We start from the raw sequence: 21,166 nt of genomic DNA, 5'->3' as shown, positions 1-21,166 counted from the left end.
TTTTTATGTCATAGCTTTAAAAAACTGCTAATAAGATCCAAAAAACCCCCACAAAACAAAAAACCCCTCAAATATCTGCACTTACGTGTATGGTCGAAGGACTCTGAAATAGTCTGGAGCTGATGCGCTGCTTTTCACCGTCTTCAGTAATTTGATACCGCTGTGGGACACTGACAACACTTGCACACCTGTTCCTACACTGCCCTGCACTCAGGACAGATGCACATATCCACTGAGAACAGCTTAGAAAATTGATACGTCGCATGAAGCAATTTTAGCATTGCACAGCGTTCCGCCAAACTCACCGAGGCAGGAAAGAGTCGGGAGAAGTAAATTTCCCAGGTCTCCCTGGCTGCTGTCACGATCGTTTTCTTCACATGCTCCTCCACCGGATCCATATTCTGCTCAACACCATGTTTTGCTGTCATTCACAGAAACAGACACACAAACTCACTAATGTCACAGAGTTGTACTTATTTGAGAAATGCAGTCATGAAAAATAACTACAGGAAAAACTGGCAGGACTACCGAAAAGGGCTTTCATTTTCTGCCTTTCATCCTGGGTGATGCGAACGCACGCCTCTGACAGGGTGTCATTCACTATCTGGAGGAACGGAATAAAGCAGAGAAGAGGAAGAATTTTGCTGAATTTCTCTGTGATCTTTCAGTTATCATGAGAGCTTATAGGATTAAAAAAAGAAATAATATGAAATATAAAAAGAAGGAATATGATCTACCTGTTTGAAAATGAGATCTAGCAACAAAGGATTGTTGAAGCTGTCTTTGGGATAAAACACCTGAGGGACAAAATATGTATTTATCGGGAAAAACCGTTTTTAATGAGCAGTAAATTGTAGAGATGCAGAGCAGGATACTTACAGTCATGGTAAAAAAAGAAACCTTACTCAATTCTAGGGTTTTCACACTGCAAGAAATCTTATATTTGTAGACTTTTTGAAAATGATTTGTCTAAAGTGTACAAAAACACCCAACAAGACAAAAGCACTGTTTGGAAAACCAAGTACACCATTACTGCTTCAGGAAGATTTAAAAGAGAGAGCAGCCAGATCATCAGCTCTGCCACAGCAAGAGTTTCTGCAGGCTGCTGTTCTGTGGTATGTCTATGTGTGTTAACAAAGTGACAATATGGTAAGGCATCAGAAATGACCATAGGCTACATTCTCACACCAGGTCTTGATGCTCATTCCGATTTTCTTTTTGCTGAAATCCAATTTTCTTTGCATAGTTGTTCATATGACTTTTAAGTGCATAAGAAGAACGTAGACTGCACACAGCAGCACACAGTTTGTGGAGATTATAACGGAATTTATCCAGCACCAACACTATTGTCACAAGATCATATCAACACAAAAGAAGTAAATAAAAATAAAGTCCAACTAACAGCGATGGCTTTTTGTGGCACATTGACAGCAGCTGCTGTAGAGAAGTCTGTCTGGGTGCACAGTTGGACCAGGAGCAGTGGGACCGTGATGTGATGCGCTTCACTGACTCAGACTTGCTTAATAATTTCATAGCTGTAACTTTCAGCCATTGTTTATGTCCAGATTTACAAAGTCTAACTTCTTCTGGTGCAGAATTACTGTATATGTTTTCTGTTTAGTATAGAAGTAGTACAGAGCAGATTGTTTCTGTGGCGTGAAAGGATTGGAATTGGATCGTTCTGCTGTGAAATAGTCGGATGTGGGTTGCATTTGCCTGCTGTGTGAACGCAGCCCTACAGGAGCAATTGTTACTGCCCACCAGTCTGGAAAGTTAAAGCCAACGACCATTTCCTAAAAGAAAAAAATCCATCATTCTCCAGAGGGAAGGACTATTCACAATTGAAAACTATGCATGAAAGTTCCCAGTCATCTCAGGATTGGAGGTCTATGAAATGTTCAGAGGGATTTTAGAAATTTCTCTGATTTCTAAATCAAAGAGAAATTAAACTGGAACGTCCTCAGTTAGCAACTTAAAGTTCATGACAGTACAAATCAATAGAAGACTGCACAATTATGGCTTGTTTGAATGAACAGGGAGGAGAAAACCTCTCCAGCTTCTAGACCTTCAGTGAAGCAGCCCAAAGTGTTTTATGCACCAGACCTCAATGTGATAATTTTACTGTAAAAATGAGTGACACAAAATTCATACACAACAACGTGAGAAACTGATAAAGTGATCGTTTTTGTGGGTGTTTCTAGAAGCTCAGGTGAGTTTTTATCCCGTTTGTTTTCATCTTTATTAAGTAAAGAGAGTGTGGAGTCTGTTGTGTGTTTCTGTGCAGTATCAAAAACGTTTTCTTTGTTTTACCAAGACTGTGAACCTTTATGTTTGCATTTTTTATCATCCTTCACTGACGTTGTGTGGTTTATTTTTGTTGCTGTATTCGTGTACTAACCTCCTTTCTGAGATACAGCCTCCAGGGCACATTGGTGTAGGTGTAATGCTCCTGGTTGGTGCTCTGGTGAAGCTGTGTCTGGATGGTCTCCGTCTCCACTGGGAGCTCTCGAGATACTGCAACAAACATGTTTAATAAGCAGAATGAAACACCAACACAACATTCTGCTATCAAAATCGTCTTTTTCAACGCGCTCTTTCACGGATAAAAATTTAATAATTAACCGTGGAAAATCCACACCAAACCTGAATTCACTAAGACAGACCAGTAAGAACTTTGTAAGGCATATTAAATACTGTAACTATGAGCGCTACGAGTGGCTTTTCATTTTTTGAGGAAAAAACATGATATATGAATATGGAATATTCATATAAAATGATGAAAACTTTTCCTGACAAAGATATTGCAAAATTCAATTTAATTCAAAAATACTTTATTCATGCCAAAGGAAGTCATCAACATTCTTCAAAGAGCCATTGGGATGGTGAAGGCTGTTGGCAGGAAAGATCTCAGCAGCCTGTACCACACTAAACCTGAAGAAGCCTCTGACTGAAGATGTTCAGCTTTCCCAAGACAGGGATACCAAACAAATCATACTCAGGATTTTCCATAATTTTCTTGATTGTATGAAGAATCCTTCTTTGCATTATCATCTCCAAAGGTTCCATAGTCGTCCTAAGAACAGAACCAGAACAGAACCAGCCTTCTTTATCAGGTTGTTGAGCCTGTTTAGGTCTCTGGCTCCGATTCTGCTGCTCCAACAGATGACAGCAGCAGAGATGATGCTCTCAACAACAGACTGATAGAAGATCTGCAGCATCTTGCTGCAAACTTTGAAGGATCTTAGCTTCCTCAGGAAGTCCAGTCTGCTCTGTCCCTTCTTATAGATGCTTCACAGTTGATTCTCCAGTCCAGTCTGTTGTCCAGTTGAACACCGAGGTATTTATATTCCTCAACCACCTCCACTTCTTCTCCCATTATGGAAATAGGGTTTGATCTAACCCTGTTTCTTCTGAACTCTACAATCAACTCCTTTGTTTTGTTTACATTCAAGAATAGATGATTGTTCCCTCCATGACACAAAGCGGTCCACCAGATCTCTGTACTCAGCCTCTTGTCCATCTCTGATTCACCCAACAACTGCAGAGTCATCTGAGTATTTCTGGAAAGACCGAAGGCATTGCGCTGGAAGTCTGAAGTGTGGAGAGTGAAAAGGAATGGTGAGAGTACAGTACCCTGTGGTGCTCCTGTGTTGCCGACTTCCTGATTAGACACACAGTTCATCAGTCTCACAAACTGTGGTCTGTTTTTGAGGTAGTCATAGATCCAGGCGATTGTTGAGGCTTTCAACTGTGTCTTCTGAAGTTTCTCACAGAGCAGATCAGGCTGATTGTGTTAAATGCACCTGAGAAATCAAAGAAAATGATCCACACAGTGCTAACTGCTTTGACCAGATGACGGTCAAAGCAGACGGTTTGTTGAAGCTGGTGTATGATGGCATCATCAACTCCAACTCAATGGTGATAAGCAAACTGCAAGGGGTCTTGATATGTCCTTGTCTCCTTTTTCAGGTGGGCCAACAAGTCTCTCCAGGACCTTCATGATGTGGGATGTCAGGGCAACAGGTCTATAGTCACTGAAAATGACAAAAATAACCTCACTGGGTCAAAAAAGACCCACTTACGCATCAGATCCTCGTCACCCACAGTTCAAAAGATCAAGCAAATGACTTAGAGCTAATTTATAAATGTGACTATATATTATAAATGTGTGTCTAAGATCTGGAAAAATACTTACTCTCTTTAGAAAATCTATCAAAAACACTTTTAATTAATTTGTTCATGAGTATTCTCATAGGTGAAATATCGGATTTTTACATGTATGTATGAGATAGAAAACAAGACAAATAAAACTTAAATTTATGCACATTTATCGACTTACATTTACATATTTAGGCATCTATACTGGCATTTTTAATTGACAGTAATCTTAACCCATACAAAACTCATTTTATTTCCACAGTAACTAAAACAAATAAGAACCTGACAGGTTGTTTGACATCATCTTGTCGATGAGAACCTCTATGTTCTCATCAATGATGTCATAAGAGTTCAAAGAGATACAAGAATACAAGAATTCTCAGTTTGCTTTTCAACTTGGTTGGAGGTAGATCGATTCCAGAGAGACGACTTCAAACTGACTTTACAAACCAGTTTAACTGTTCACCAAGTCAAGAGGACTTTTGAAATTGGTTGGGACCTTGGATTTCTTGTTACGAAGGGAGTTGAAAAGTTGCTAGGAAATAACATAAGAGGCAAAGACGTTTAGTAGAGAGCTCTGAGGACGAGAGATCAAAATACTTTGATTTTGACAGTGAACCCTGAAGACCAAAAGAACATGGAAGATTCCTCTAAGGATGAAAAAGTTACCGTCAAAATCACAACTATGGATTTAACAGTAAAGGCATCAGAAGACTTTGTTGTTTTTGAAAGTGTTAATGTTCCTCATGACCAAATGGACCTGGATGTGTTTGCTTGCTCACAGTTTGAGTGAGTTACCTTTACAACCACAGCTGGATGCAAATCTTGAGCAAACCATGTACTTTTGCAAATTTTCCAACTCATTCTTCAACTCTTGGATGAATGCCACAACACATAGCATTATGAACTTGAATATTACCAGAAAGTGTGTGGCTCAGTATCCCGAAGAGATATCTGGAATTTTTGCAGAGACGCCATTGTTTGAAAGGTTTTTCTTGACAGCAATGCACCATCCAGGAAGATATTCTCCCCCAGATGAAGTCTTTGCAGTTCAAAATGAAATAAATGAAATACTGAAAATGAAGCATATAGTACATCGGGACAAGCCAGGAGTCCACTGACCAACTACAAAGATAGTGCTTCAGACACTGGGAAGTGGGTAGAACATGGCCCGCACAGAGTCGACCACATTCCCCACCTCCATTGTTGAGGCAACTTATCAAAGTTGTGGCCTCAAGGCTGTCAGTGCCTGTTTTTTGGGGGCCAACCCTAGAATCAGCTCATGGGCACCAGAAGGGAGGGATACTGTCAAGCTGAAGATGGAGACCTATTGGGTCTTTTTGGTCTGTGGGACCCCAGAAGCAGCTGATGGGTACTGGCAGTCCAAGCAGCATGAAGCTCAGGTAGTCGATGAGGTAAAAACTTGGGTGTGGGAGTAGTTCACAGAGGCCATGGAGAATGACTTGGCCTTAGTACTTAAAATATCTCCTCAATCCCACCATCACACTTTCTTGGGACTGAGGAAGTGGAGCCTGGGGACTTTGAATCAGGTTCTGCTGACCATAGTGAGAGGTGCAGAGAAGGAGTGGGCATACTTTTGGCCTCCCATGTAGGGGTTCACTGGGGTGAACCCCTACATGGGAGGCCAAAAGTTCACCCCAGTGAACCCCTACATACAGTGAAGGAAAGCCTAATACAATTAGGCTTTCCTTCACCTAATTGTTGTGAAGCTGACAGTTTTAACTGTTTGTATTTATATGACAAACAACACTTCAGATTGCCCACCTTTTTGTGGAGTTGTTGAAGGGGTGAACCAAAAGAAAACTGACACCAGTGGAGCCATGGAGAAAGAAGGAGACCATCTCTGGTTCATCAAGTCTGATCATAATGAGTTTCATTATCTGTGCTGTAAACTAAGAGCTGTGACTTAGTTTGTGAATTATGGTAACCTTCATCAAGAGAAAACTTCACATCTTGTCTAGTATTGCTTTGCTCATAAAAACATTTTTATTGACAATTTGAAACATTTAAACGTTTCTCTTTTCTTTTTCTTGTATATTGTAGATGCTTGCTGTAATTTCGACTGTGTTTAGTGTAAATGTGACTCATAGATTTAAATATTTAACCGATTGGAATAATTTATAATTTTTTTTAATAGTACAAATTACATATTTTTTAATAATATTATTTTATTTATTTGTGATTTATTATAAATCAGTCAAAGAAAGAAACTGAAAAAAGTGACAGATTTTAAAAGCCACTCATTGTCTTGAGACCCTGCTTTTAGCCATCATGTCCTGGGGCTGTTTGAGCCCCTCTCTCTCTCTCTCTCTCTCTCTCTCTCTCTCTCTCTCTCTCTCTCTCTCGGCACTTCACTTTCAAGCAGTTTTTTTTTGGGATCTGAAATCACAAACTGCTTCAAGCAGTTGTTCCTTTCACATTTACTTCACATCTGAGTTGCTATGAGGATTATGCATGCAGAGTGGAGAGTGGATATCAAAAATATTCCTTTGACTGTCACTAGAAGGAGCCCAAGTACTACCATTCATATCAGTCCTACACTTTAAGAACCGCATTCTAAAGTCACATTGATGGCCAAAATAGATCAAATGTCTGAATTTTGACCTTTGATGATAAGACATTTGTGTAAATGACAAAAAGGAAAAATTATAGGAAAATAAAGCTTTCAAAGTTTCTAGTTGACTTTAAACAATATATGAGCTAAAATTGTAATAAATAATTGGAAAATATCAGCTTAAGCAATTCCAGCTCCAAGTACCATAAGACATTAGCTTAATAACATGAATGAGCAGAGAAAATATAAGATGAGCTTAAATACAATCTGAGCAAAGAAATGAGAGGAGAAAATCACAAGTCAGCTGGTTCTCGTAATTTTTCAGAATCATCACAAGGCCACAAACTGCATAGATTAAAGAAGATTTAATTCCAAGCATTACTTTCAATTGACATTACAAACAAATCCATTTTTGTGAGACAGGCAAATAAAGAAAAGCCTTCAAAATGTCTAAACCTCTACACCATGTGAATAAGACCAGTTTTTAGCAGCTGTGCTCACCTGGAGGAGGTTTAGGAAGCGACCGATCCGGACCTCTCATCTTTGTGCCTCTGTTGACTTTGAGGCCCGACTGCTTTATCGCAGATGCAGAGTGTGTTGGGCCAACAGGACGTTTGGGCTGGACAGAAAGAAAGGAGCCATGCTGTGGAAATTCTTTGTAATGTGGGTGCTGATGTGTCAGGGTGAGCAGCTACCATCGATCTGTGCCTGCTTGTTTCAGGCAGGTTGGAGTTTACCTGTGGAGCAGGAGGATTGTCCATCTGGGGTTTGAGGATCTGTAAAGCTTCATCACGAGGCGTCTGCCTCTTCTTGTTGAACTTCCCATCTGGTATCCTAAACAAAACGGAACATCACACTTTAAATCATTTTCATGATTTATCTACCAAAATATCTATAAGCTACAACACCTCCACATTTATTTGAAGCCATAAAAAGATGCAGAAAAATCAGTTTAATAAATTCATTTTTAATTGAGTAGAATATTCCTAATTTTTACAAAAGTCCTGTTCATTAGGTTTTGTTTTTTTTTGTTTTTTTTTACAAAGAGTTACATCCAACACTTATTTGTACCCCTGCTGTTAATAACTTGTACAGCCCATTTTCCGTGGTGGAAAAGCTCTCAGTCTTCTCTTATAACATTTGTCAAGGCTGGAGCTCAAAGCCTTGTTCAGAGTTCTGGTTGATCACTGATCCTCTCCTCCATTCTATAGGATTTCACTCTATGGACTGGACAGCTACAGAAGAAGTTTGATTCTGTGCCTAGAGAAGCATTTCTGTGTTGAGTTGGAGCCATGCTTTATGTAATTATCCTTCAGAGAGACCAAGTGGAAACGCTCTCTTTAGCTTTGAGTCTCTGTGTCCATGTGTGTGTGCGTGTGCGTACGTGTGTGTGGGTGTGTGTGCGTGTGTGTGGGTGTGTGCATACAAACTGACCTTTTGCCAGCTGGTTGTGGTTCTGCTGGTGGCGACGGGGAGTTATATCTTCTGATAATTGCTTTAAAATAACAGAAATTTAAATACAGTTAATCTTTTTTTTCCAGGTTCAAACACTAACTGAAGTGTCAAGATATTGAAAATATGTAGAAGAATTATTTAAGGAACTGTTCCTTAAATAATGACTGTTCAAAGGAGTCACCTTGAATGTCTTGGCTGGGGACGATGTGATCTGCAGTCTGAGATGAATACTTCACCATTTCTCCAGCAGGGGGTGGAGGAAACGTCCCCACTGGGGCTGACACACACACACACGCACGCACGCACGCACGCACGCACGCACGCACGCACGCACGCACACACACACACACACACACACACACACACGCACGCACACACACACACACACACACACACACACACACACGCACACACACACACACACACACACTCAGTAACATGCCAAAGTGACACAGATGATTCTCTGTTGTGCTTGGATCACTTCAACATGAATTTTAGTTTTTGACATGATCTGCTGCCTCTCAAATGCTCATACCAAATTTCCTGGCCGGTTCCTTATTAGCAAGGACGCCTGGAGCTTTTCTTCCAGAAACACCGTCTACGCCTGAGTGAGTCTGAAAAAAAAAGAAGAAAATAACAGAAATCAATGAAGATTTTCTCAACTGGTGTTGGCAGTTAGTTGGAGCAGTAGGCAAAAGAATAACAAGCATACATTAGCAACAAATGTGTTCCTTCCCTTTGAGCTTTCCACAATTTATTTGTGATTCCAAATCAAAAGTACAACATAACTGCAAAGTAAAAAGTAACAGATAGATACAATTTGGTGTATAATTGTGTTCAATCCCTTTTATTTTCATGCCACTAAATAAATTCAGAGTAACCAGCTGCATTAATTGACCTTATTAATGTAAAGAATACACCCTTGTGCAGTTTTATTACAGTTTAAATACAGGTGTTCTATGAAGTCTCAAAATAGTTGTTAGAGCACATTAGAAAGATTAGGAATAAACTTAACAGAAGAAGAGCTTAAATCAGACAAGCAACTAAAAAGCCCCTGCTAACGACAGAGATCCTCAGGTGGATAGATAAGCCAATGAAACAAAACACACCATCCTCACTATGAAACATGGTGGTGGCAGCATTATGCTGTGGGGAGAATTTTCTCCAGTAGGAACATAAAAACTTGTTAGAGTTGATGAGAAGATGAATGGACAGGCCTGGAAGAAAGCTTGTTAGAGGTCACAAAAATCCAAGCGAGAATCAATTACAAGATTTGAAAATTCCAACAATCTCAATCCAATCTGACTGAATTTGAGCTATTTTGCAAAGAAAACTGTCCAGAATTTCAATGAGTTGTATGATGGAACATAATAAACAGGACAAAAGGTCAAGAGGTGTAAATATATTTTCAAGGCATTATTACAACAGAAAACTCTCAGAGCTGAATTTCTGCCCCGATAAAAATTAATTTCTTCCTCCCAATAGCCTTAAATAAAGGATATATTCCGCCCACAATACAAAAACTGCATCTCTTTTTCAGTATGTAGACAATGAAAAATGTCAGTGTAAACTGTGTCAAAGTCTCTGACCTGTACAGCAGGTTTAAATGTTGGTTGTGCTGGCTGAGCTTTGGAGGAGCTGAGATGAGGGTCACGGTAGGCGGGCCGAGTGTGCCGCTGGGCCCGAGGCTCAGTCGGGGGATCAGCAGGGCGCTGAGCGTTTGGCTGTGATTCAGTCTGATCCCGCTGAGCAGAAGGAAGATAAGGGCTGGAGGGAAACACGGCTGCTGCGTAGGGAGTCGGAGTGAAGTTAGCATAGGGGCTCAGCGGGATGTTCGCATATGGACTTGGAGGTATGACAGCGTACGGGCTGGCGAGGGCATGATGGGGAACGGGACTCATTGGAGGGCTGGTGATGGGGGAGGTGGGGGGACTCGACACAGGACTGCTGACCATGGCCATGGCTTGCATGGTCATCTGCTGCGCCTGAGAAACAAGAAAATGACGCATGGAGTCAAACGGCAGCAGCAGCAATGACACAGATAAACAGACAAGGATCCAAACGGGGGAGTTACCATGATGACGGCCTGCTGGTTCACAATCGCCTGCTGCTGCTGGGCCAAAACAGCTTGCTGGTCTTCTAGAGGACAAACAGTAAACAGGATGAAGGCATGGAAACTCACGCTTGACTGTTTGGTGTGTTTGTGTTTTACATTTTTATTGTCATGTCTGATACAAACCAGATGTTACAGGTGCCACAGCAGCGACAGGAGGCGACATTATGCCTCCCACAGGAAGGACTCTCACAGCTGTGGACACAAGCAGCCGATTTTTGACAGATTCAATGTTCGTCCGTTGAGCTCACAAGATTTTTAACCAGCTGGTAAAGTATGAAAATGGGAATATTTAGCATGTATTTGTGTTTGTTGCAGACCTCCAGGTGGAGGTGGGTGGCCAGATGACTGCCCCGGCTGTTGCCACTTCCCACCGACGCCCCCAGCCCCCTTCATCCTGTGTGACAGGCCTGCTGTCGACTCTTCTTCCTTAGAAAAGAGACGGTCTTTAAATGTACAAAAATCTGAGTTGTACTTTTTTTATCCATTATGTTTTTATCACATCACCTTCACAGGATGTCTGTCTGGTTTTTTAATGGGAAAGTTTTATTTTTAGAGCTATATTTTTGTTCATGATACTGGCTGTATGCCAGGACATACGGTATGTGCTGGCAAGAAGACTAATTCAAAGTTCTTTTTATCATCATTATTTTGATAAATATAGACAAATGTGATAAAAGTTTAGGTTCAGACAGATGAATACAATGTAGACAGAAAATATAAAACTACAAGATGATTTCTCTCCTTTGGAAGCTGTGTCTGACAGTCAGACTGAGGGCTGTGATCGCTCTTAATGTGCCAAACAAACACTTTTCAGCAGTGGCCTCAGCACGAAGCCATTTCTCCTGCTACAGATTGACTCTTGCGTTTGTATCAGATGTGTAACAGGACACATCTGATACATGCTAATTCCTGTCAGCTACATCCGATAGCAGAGTTGGACAGAGATTGGTCCAGTCTGGTCAGCTTTCACAGAAAACTTTTATCTCAGTCATCAAGTCCAGTTTTCTTCATTTTTGCAAGACTGAACAGGTGAGGCATACCTAGAATGTGCTATTGTCCACTTCCTGCTTTTGGGCAGTCTCTGGTCTGAGACTGAAAACTAACTAACACACTAACTTTAATATGTGCCTTTGGGACTTATTAACTGTAATTCATAGCCAAACCAAACCTATTGTTGCACAACATCAATAGGTTTGATATGGCTATGGTTGCTTGTTTTAATAAATCTTCTGTGCCAACAAATTGTAACCATCTGTATTCAACTAATGTTCCCTAAGCTATTTTTTTTGTGCACCATAGTATTTTACAATGACATGTGCCAGTCAGAAACCAGGAACTTACCATAAATCCTAAGTGCATTGATTATGCATTTGTAGGCTGTGTCTCATTAAATAATAAACTCTTAATTTGCTAGAGCGTCAGTTTCTCGTAAGCAGATCTTCACTTTGCCCAGGGTGGGAAATTACCGAGGCGACTAGGTGGCTGTGACAGTTACGGTAACTGAGTAACGTAATAGGTTGATGGGCAGGAGTGGCCTGTAGGACACATCTGATACATGCTAATTCCTGTCAGCTACATCCAATTGCGGAGTTGGACAGAGATCGGTCCAGTCTGGTCAGTTTTCACAGAACACTTTAATCTCAGTCATCAAGCCCAGTTTTCTTCAGTTTTGTAAGACTGAACAGGTGAGGTATATTGTCACAGATGGAGGTCATCACTGTCCAAAGTCATGATTTTAATGGATTGCTGTTACAATTTTTGTATCTCAATATTCCAACCACCATGATCCTACAGGATGAGGGACGAACTCCTACCACCGATCCATCAGTGGTCGGTGGTAGGAGGTAGGAAAGGCAGAATTTGGCAGAATTTGTCCAAATCAGTTCTTGCAAAAGTAATAACTGATTTGATGCAAAAGTAACTATCCTGAAACTTTGATATTTGCTTCAGCTGTTTTCTTTAACACTTCTGTCAGTCTGTCTCATTACAATATTAGCTGAATTTTAAAATCTTTAATAATTGCTGAGGTTTTTTTCATTAATAGTTGTACAGTCAGAAATTCCATCTGGTTATTTACTTTAATTGAGAACTTTAGTTTCTGACCAGATCTGACAATTTAGGAGGAAAAAAATCTGACTGTACCAGGCAGATTCTTTACTAGAATAATTTCAAGAATTTTCTTTGTTACCAGAAAAATTAAGCTAATGCTTTAAACTGCTCTGTGTCATAAAGTAGGTTTGCTTCAGATCAACTCTAGGATCCACAACACTTAAGAGCTTTTATAGGCAGTGACAGTAGATAGTTGATAGTAAATAGTTGATGGTAAACAGTGTCAGGATGATTAAGTTATGTAACATACTCCAGCTCCATCCGACAGTACAGGGTCAAACAGGCTGTCGAGATAACGATCCATCCCTCTCTGAGGCTCTAAATCTGCAGGGAGGGAAGAGGAAAGATGTCTTTACCTCTCCTACAGTCAACAGGGAGGAGCTGGTCTGTTGGTCTCAGTAACTCACCTTGGTTGAACCGATCGGAGTCATATATGGCTGAAGGACTGACGTAATCGCTCATGTCAAAGCCACCCCCCAACAGGCTTCTGTCAAACAACAACAGATGATAAGACGATGGTAAATCCAGCAGGAGCGAAGGAGATCGATGCAGAACACCTGAAGGTGGAGGGTTTCTGCCTAACAAAACATTTAAAATGAAGATTACATTAATGTTGCTTTGGTTTATACCTGATAACTGTCAATCCCTTTTTACTTATCTAAGCTAATATTGGAAGAAAATGTCTGGTTCTTCTCTCTGTAAATAATTTACAACAATAGTTTTAATGAATTGGTCACAGAAGTAAAACAATTATGCACATTCAGTACAGAAAATAAAGGACATTCTCTTCTTATTCCAGACTTTTCTTTATAAGGATATAAAAATAATAATATGGTGTTTAAGGTGCTATTTAGTACATGCTCTTCAGCATTTCCTGGTAGAGAGCAAAACTAATGCTTTCCTTAATTATAGTTAATCTGTCCAGATCTAAAATCAGCAAAACAGCCCAGAGCATCACACTGCCACCACCAGGCCTACATATCAGTGATCTTCTTGTTAGTTTTACACTAACTAAATGTTCACAGATGTTTTTGTTCTGTTATAGTTCACATTGTTTGGTGTGTTGTTGGTGTCAAGGTGACAAAGGAACTCAATTATCTTGTTACAGATGAAACTTATCAAGTTAAAAATCCGTATCTAAATGTGAATGAGTTGAATAATCCGAAAGGAAGAAGCAAAGTCCTGAACAAGAGAAAGCAGAGGTCATCCACCTGTCAGACCTGGAACATCAAAAACTGAAAAATATGGCATACTTTTTTAGTTTGTTTAAAGGGAGTAGCAAAAGAGAGCTTGCAAATTTAATTGGTATTAAAATCAAATTTGAATATCTAAGAGAAGTAAAAAATAAAGAAGGTGAATATGTTACGGTTGTAGGGAAGCTGGAAGAACTTCTGGTTGCATGACTTAATATATATCCCCTCCACTCCCAGAGACAAAAAAGCATTTTTATAAATTGATATTTGATAAAATTACACAGGAAACCGATGGAATATTGATTTACGGGAGGGACTTTAATATTGTATTAAACCAGTCTTTGGACTCCACCAGTAAAGCAAAAAGTAGGAAAGCACACATATCCAGGTACATAAATACATCCTTAGAGGAACTGGGGTAATAGATGTCTGGAGAGAGAGAGTTAGCCACTACAGAGAGATTACATGGTCTATTCTGCCCCACATTCAATCTATACAAGAACAGATTTCTAATGAAAGAAAAATATAGACTTAGAATAGTAGAATGTAAGATAAGGTCAATATCACAATTCTTGATTTATTTTCAAGTATTGTGTCCAATACTTGGAAAATAAATCTAACCCGCAGGATCAAAAATACAACTTGAAGGTTGAATTTGGTAATGTTACATGACCAACAGCTAGTGGAAAAATAAGAAAGGAAATGAAATGAATTTCATTTCAACCACACATATTTTCCAATTCTAACTAGTCAAACAGTAAAGCATGCTTAATTAATAATTCGAAGTAGTTAAAAAGTTTCTGTCTAAGGAAGCCCAGCAGAATGGGCCAAAAACAACAACTTCTGTCGGCAAGCAAAAGATTTGACACAGAAACTTTTTCTAACATAGCAAAGATCCAACTCATATGATGTGTCCTAAAAATAGTTTTTATCCCACTGGTTTTTGTCCAGCCAGGATCACAAAGTCATCATTTTAACAGCTGGCTAGCTTCATGAAACCTCATTCGTTCTGTGTGTGTGTGTGTGTGTGTGTGTGTGTGTGTGTGTGTGTGTGTGTGTGTGTGTGTGTGTGTGTGTGTGTGTGGCCTTGTATGTATTATTCAATCACTGTGTTGTGGGGACCAACTGCTCCTTATGGGGCCCGGGCTAGAATAATGATTGGAAATTGAAAGGAAGTCAGTGCAAAGTCCTAGTGTAGATAAAAAGACATACAGTGTGTGTGTATGCGTGTGTTTGTATGCGTGCATGTGTGTGTGCGTGTGTGTGTGTGTGCGTGTAGGTGTGTGTGTGTGTGTGTGTATGTGTGCGTGCGTGTAGGTGTGTAGGTGTGTGTCTGCGTGTGCGTGTGTGTACGCGTGTGCGTGTGTGTATTGTCTCACATGCTGGCATTGGGCCGAACTCTGGCCGGCTCCAGAGCAGAGATGATGAAGTAGCTGTTGTGTTTGGGGAAGTCAGCAGGAAGCTCCAGGTCTGACATCAAGTCCAGAACATAGTCTGAGCCTTCAAGTTCGACCCACTGAGCCGGCTCCTTCAGCAGTACCGACCAGCCTTGACGGCCGTCCACCGCACCCCTACACACACACACGCACACACACACACACACACACACACGCGCACACACACACGCACGCACACATATATGCATACACACACACACGAGATGTAACATTTTCACCTTGACATATATCATTCTTTCCTTTTTTCTGCATTTACATTACCTGTGTTGTAAGATGTTTTTAGCCATTTCCTCTCCTGTCGTCCAGGAATGCAGCGGACATAAGAAGGACATGCCTAGAAAGGAAAAGCAGTAGCTTTTGTCTTTATGAAAATCATTTATAAATCTCATTCAGGTCCAAATCCAAACAGAAACTGGTTTCACCAGCATCTTTCTCCTAGCTATCACAAAACCAAACCAGAAACAGACATAAGCAGAGCCAGCCAAGAAGCCAGAGTATCAGTTGTTCTCTAATCCTTAGTGGACTTGCCAAAAGACTGGAGGGCAGATAAGGTGGACCAGAGCAGAAATAAGAGGAGAGATGGCTAACTCTACACTGCTGAATGTTGAAGACAGACTGGGCTCAGGTAAAAATTTAAAGTAGGTTAGTGATGTAGGTCAGAAGGATGGTTTGGGTCAGCAAAAGCATTTGTAAAAAGTAAAAAAGTGAAAGCATGTTTCCCAGTTATCAATAGGCTTATGGATGTAAAATTCCACTTGACTGTCAATGGTGTTTGTTCTCACCGTCGAAGCAGTGTACATGTAGAACAGTGTGAGCTTTCTTGCGGTTGGCGGTCCACTCCAGCAGGCAGGGTGGGTACGTCCGGACGTACTCAGGCCCGACGCTGAGGCGCTGCAGAGCCTGGAGCAGACGGTTCTGACACACACAGTCGTAGTCGTCTGGGCCGTAGTCTGACACAAACCTACAAAAACAAGTGTGTGACTAGAAAATTTTATATCAGATGTATGTTACTTTCCAGAGGTAATTCAGCCCTCAAATTTGATCACATAACTGCCACAGCACAAATATAAACATCAATGTGATTTTATAGGATAAAATAACACAAAGGAGTGAATAATTGTTACTATTTTTTCTAATAAAAATCTGAAAAGTGTGCTACAGCTTTATATTCAACCCTTTAAATAATACACTTGTTCATCCTAAAGTTTCTAAAGTCAAATTGCAATAAAACAGAACTTATTTAAATAGGCACAAAATTCATATTAAATAAAATCCATAACTTTTCTATCCTGGCTGAAAATTTTTCCATCTGTCTCTCCTCTCAGGTCAAGAGGCTGGGTGTCATCCTCAGCATTACCCTCTCCTTTGCCTCCCACGTCAATAACTCGACTTGTTCTGCACTGTTCCATCTTTGTAATATTAATCGTCTCCGTCCTGCTCTCACTCCTCACTACGCTGCGGTTCTTGTTCATAGTCTGGTTACTTCTATAGATTATTGTAGTTCTCTTCTTTTTGGCCTTCCACACAAAACATGTTTGATATATAGCAATTTTGTAACAACTGAAAGCAACATAGTTACTTGATTGTGATATAAAATGTCACTGTGTACCTTCAACAAAAGAAAGTATATATATATATATATATATATTAGAGATGTGCTGATCAGGTTGTAAACACTACCGGTTACATTATGTGGAAAAAGGAACCATGAATTCATCTTAATTTAGACAAAAACCTTTTTTTCCAAGAAGAAAACTAAACAAAACAGGCATTCTGCAAATTGTACTGCTATCGGTAAAACTATATTTAACAGACTGATAACATATGAAGGCTCTGAAGAGGCTAAATAATGCAAAGAGCCAAAATAAACCTCTCAACATTGCCAAAAAAATTCAAGTATAAAACTTAACATTCAAAGGCAAATACAGGATCCATTACAATAAACAATCCAGAGTTACTGAATGAAAACTTCCTGATAGCATGGCGGCTAGCTGATTACTGCTAGCTCTGATTGGCTGTTTCTGACTGAGCGGAGTAATTATGCAGAGCAGGGAGGAGATCGATTATTTTTTTAGAGATTATCTGTCTCATGTTAGACAGATAATCTAACATGAAAGTTTTAATACGTATGTAAAATATATTTTTTTAAGTTGGAGGCTGCAGCTTTAAACAGAGGTTCGGTGTGAGAGTCACTACCAGGTGGAGCAGAAGCGGCGCTCCGTCTGTGAAATATTACTACCTGTAGCGCGTAGCAGCGGTTCAACAGCGAGAGCAGAACCAGCATCTTACATCGCAGCTCAAAGACTTAAATAATTTTGCGGGTTATTTGTTTAGCTTTCTGACTGTCATGCTAATCTGGGTGAGTGTTTGTAGCTGTGCGCTGCTTTACCTGCTATCTGATCCTTCGTATGTCTTTTTTACTGCAGTGAGCCTCGATGTAGCCAAACTCCGTCAAGTATGCCATTGTTTTTATGTCGTATTAGCTTCGTTGTGTTGATGCATTTTGACGTGCTTCAATTTTCCGCCGCAACACGCAAACCTTCCCATTCACTCAGTGCGTTATAGTTCCACATCGCTTAGGATTTGTTGCTGCACGTTTGCGCAGAGTGAAGGAAAGAGGAGACCAGCTGCACAGGCAGGCTGCGAAATGAGATGCAGGTGATCGGTATCGGCAACAAGAGCCAATGATCGCCGATCACCGATCATGCACTTTTTCACGAAAATGGCCCGATTATGATCGGTGACCGATCGATCGGTACACCCCTATATATATATATATATATATATATATATATATATATATATATATATATATATAAATGTTTTCTATTCTGTGTTTCATACAGAACCGGAATAAAATAATAATGGGATGCATTAAAAAGCATCCTTCATTTTCTTTCAACTTTGCAATTACATCCTATTTTAAGATAGTCCATTATTTAAAATAATGTAAAAGAAAAAACGAAACAAAAAAACCCCACTGAAGTTTGTGGTTTGATTGTGACAAAATGAGAAAAAGTTCAAGGGATATGAATAGTAGAGCTTATTTTCTTACTTGAGGAGGTATTTAGCCAGTCTTTGAGAGGGCAGGAAGGCGGACAGACAGGAGGAGAAAAGAAGCCAGCCCCGCTCTGAGTTCAGCACGTTAGGATTCCTCCACACCTACAGAACAACCATGAAGTTCTTAAAAAATGAATATAAGATGGCATATCGATTTAAAAACTGTCTGTTTAAAACCTGGTTGGCTATCTGAGCCAGGATCTCATCTCTGAGGCTGGGGTTGGCCAGGCCCCTTTGGATGATGTAGTTCCCAAACAAGTTTTCTTGAGCTCCATTCAGGTTCGGATCGCCCATGAACCGCAGGATCTGTCAACAGCACCGATGGATGTTTATGGAAAACAGTGCAAGTCACTCATGTGATATCCCAATCTTGACTGAATTTATATCTGTAAGCTGAGTGTCAATGATAGAGTTTCACCAATAAATGCAAAACAAACCAGAATGAAGCTGTCGAGAGATCCCTGCTTAAGCTCCTGATCCAGACGAATCAGGGAGTTCTCTAGTGGAGCCGTGAGCATTCCAAACAGAGGCTCCTACATCAGAAACAAACAAGGACTTTAACAGCTTCTACATGGATCAAACATGTTTTATATTTAAACAGTGACACAGTCTTAGCTGCTGATGTTTTCTGTATTTTCTTTATACAGGACTAAGCACTTGTCTCTTCCATTGTTATAAAACCAAGATAAAGGCTGGATTTAATGGAAGGGGATAGGTGTAAATTTTGGAGAAAATTTAGCATGTTGAGGTTATAAGCAAACTAGGGGTGCACAGAATCGGCCAGTCGATTTATTGGTTCAGATTTACTTAATTTTGGGAGATCAGTGATCGCCCCATACTTGTATATGAAGTTGATATCATCCATGGATCTAATTGACCTCAGCAAATGTCTAAAAATCAGCCACTGTTCTGTTTTTGCTCTGCTGTGAGAGAGTCTGACTGATAGACCCACCTACCAGGTCATGTCTGCTTATTCGCAGTTAACAATAGTCACCTCACTCTTGCCAGCTCAGTGACTTTCCTGCTATATTTTGCAACATTTCAGACAAAAAAATGAGCGTTGGCCAAAATTGGAATCGGCATGTCAAGTATCTGTAATTGGCAATCAGCCAGAAAACTGCAATCAGTGCACCCCTAAACAAATGGGATATGGCTCAGTGATGTTGGAAGCTGGCATGTGCTGTGAAAATTCCAACTTCACAGAGAATAAAATATTACTCAAAGTTCATATCAAGATGAAGGAATTGAAGGATAGATTAAACACATTTTTTCCTACACCATTTTCTATTTTCACACTTTTACAGATGTGGAAGATATTTTCTTCTGTGTTTCATACAGAACCAGTTGTGTAGGTTTCACTTAACTGTATTTATTTAGGTTTTAATATGTTGAAGCTAGCCTGGTAAAAACTTTCAGCTGCCGAGAAACGATTGTTTTCTGGAGCCGTGGCCTCTGTTGATGTTTTATCTTACGCTATAGCTAATATTTGATTGTGACATATGTGAAGTGCTATGAAGCTTACTGGAAATTGCCTGTGCTCTAAACAGCAATCCTCCAATGCAAAGAGAGAAACACTGAGCTGAACGAGGCAGCTGTTAATGTTAGTTTAATATTATATATAAGTATGCCAACATGGACGGAATGGCTTCCTTCACTTCCTCCGCTGCCATCGCTAAGACTACAGGCAGACTACAGTTCTAAAACGGTGCAGAAAATCAACGTCATCGTTCACAACTTCTTCTTCTGTTCACTGATTGGTCCGGTCAAAAATCGACTGGAGACAATCCAAGTATAGGGGAGAAATCCCAGATTGTTAGTGAAGCAAGATTTTAATTGAGACCAGGCTAGGTTGAAACCATTCCTAAGTGAAACTTAAAGTGATAACGTTTCCCAAAGGAACTGGATTTATTTCTTGGTTGCTTCAAAACTCTCAAAAAGTCACTTAAGAAGAATTTGCGCTGTGTGCAAGTACAAACTATTACTGATGCACACACTGTTGCTGATGAAACAGTGTGTGCTATTGTCATTACCCTGAACATGATCCGGATGTAGTGTGTTATGAGGTAGTTATTGATATCGAGGGGCAGGGTCAGCTGAGGGTCCACCTGAACCTTTGGAGCCTGGACCACTGCCAAGCAGTCAGAATGCAGCTCCTCACCCCCTAACAGAGAAACACACACACACACACACACATGCATGGACACGCACACACACACACTCACACACACACACGCACACACATGCACACACCCCCACAGACACGCGCACACACACACACACACGCACACACAGGAATGTTTATGCAACAGTATGAAAATAGTCAGTGTCACAAATAAACCTCAGTGTTTGCAGCTTGGCTCAGCAACATTTACAGTGTTATTGTGAGGTCCCAGGTTTGTGTGTGCACACCTGAAGCAGCCTGCAGCAGGCCAGCCAGCTCTGCAGGGATAGGTAATGTCGTCACATTCACCACTTCACGGTTGATCCGATCCTGCACACAGAAAGAGTTAACCATTGCAGGAGCACATTTAATGTAAGTGGTTAATCTCTCGAATGAATTTATTTTTGCAGTTTTACTCACTTCCTCCGCCTTCCTTGCAGGCTCCACCACTGTCTGACAATAAGACAACAGTATCACACTTCACACATTTGCTAATTTTCAATTGCTTCCTCTGAATCAGAAAGATGCTGAATCTGTGTGCATACCCTCATGTAGCGCTGACGGTTTACAATTAGCAAAACTGCAGAACGTAGCCTGATGAGATATTTCCTCTTCAAAGCAAATTTTTTTCTGTTGGGAAAAGTGTTACCATCATTGATGGATGAATTATGAAAATACGGAAAAAGAAATAAAAGCAAAAATAATTAGGATAAATTATAAGTATCATAAAACTAAAACCCCCTTAAGAGGCATTTTCATGTTTGCTTTAGCTCAGTTTACTGCTGCACCATCAATGACAGTCACTGCATTTGGATTAGTGCAGAATGTTAATATCACTGCTATAGTTTCAGTGCACGTTTTTCACAAAGTGTCATTCGTCCT

The 21,166-nt window shown here is 40.2% G+C and overlaps 1 protein-coding gene across 1 annotated transcript in view; it reads right to left on the bottom strand.

The window, feature by feature from the left end:
- Positions 1–21,166, bottom strand: part of myo15ab (myosin XVAb) — a 73,215-nt gene that overhangs the window by 17,013 nt on the left and 35,036 nt on the right. The window contains exons 33-58 of the mRNA XM_008404861.3: positions 20,830–20,914; positions 20,705–20,737; positions 20,533–20,614; positions 20,154–20,284; positions 18,561–18,656; positions 18,301–18,429; positions 18,119–18,225; positions 15,846–16,024; positions 15,325–15,397; positions 14,986–15,177; positions 12,821–12,900; positions 12,664–12,737; positions 10,622–10,730; positions 10,428–10,496; positions 10,263–10,327; positions 9,778–10,173; positions 8,724–8,802; positions 8,370–8,465; positions 8,168–8,228; positions 7,471–7,567; positions 7,235–7,352; positions 2,399–2,514; positions 738–797; positions 529–604; positions 306–421; positions 86–204 (exon numbers count right to left, since the gene is read on the bottom strand). Coding sequence (XP_008403083.2) covers positions 86–204; positions 306–421; positions 529–604; positions 738–797; positions 2,399–2,514; positions 7,235–7,352; positions 7,471–7,567; positions 8,168–8,228; positions 8,370–8,465; positions 8,724–8,802; positions 9,778–10,173; positions 10,263–10,327; positions 10,428–10,496; positions 10,622–10,730; positions 12,664–12,737; positions 12,821–12,900; positions 14,986–15,177; positions 15,325–15,397; positions 15,846–16,024; positions 18,119–18,225; positions 18,301–18,429; positions 18,561–18,656; positions 20,154–20,284; positions 20,533–20,614; positions 20,705–20,737; positions 20,830–20,914 — 2,838 coding nt within the window. The remainder of the gene's footprint in view (positions 1–85; positions 205–305; positions 422–528; positions 605–737; positions 798–2,398; positions 2,515–7,234; positions 7,353–7,470; positions 7,568–8,167; positions 8,229–8,369; positions 8,466–8,723; positions 8,803–9,777; positions 10,174–10,262; positions 10,328–10,427; positions 10,497–10,621; positions 10,731–12,663; positions 12,738–12,820; positions 12,901–14,985; positions 15,178–15,324; positions 15,398–15,845; positions 16,025–18,118; positions 18,226–18,300; positions 18,430–18,560; positions 18,657–20,153; positions 20,285–20,532; positions 20,615–20,704; positions 20,738–20,829; positions 20,915–21,166) is intronic.

The sequence above is a fragment of the Poecilia reticulata genome, chromosome 1 (genome assembly GCF_904066995.2).
Source record: "Poecilia reticulata chromosome 1, P_reticulata-male-v2, whole genome shotgun sequence".
NCBI lineage: Eukaryota > Metazoa > Chordata > Actinopteri > Cyprinodontiformes > Poeciliidae > Poecilia > Poecilia reticulata.
This window is presented reverse-complemented; position numbering and strand designations above follow the sequence as displayed.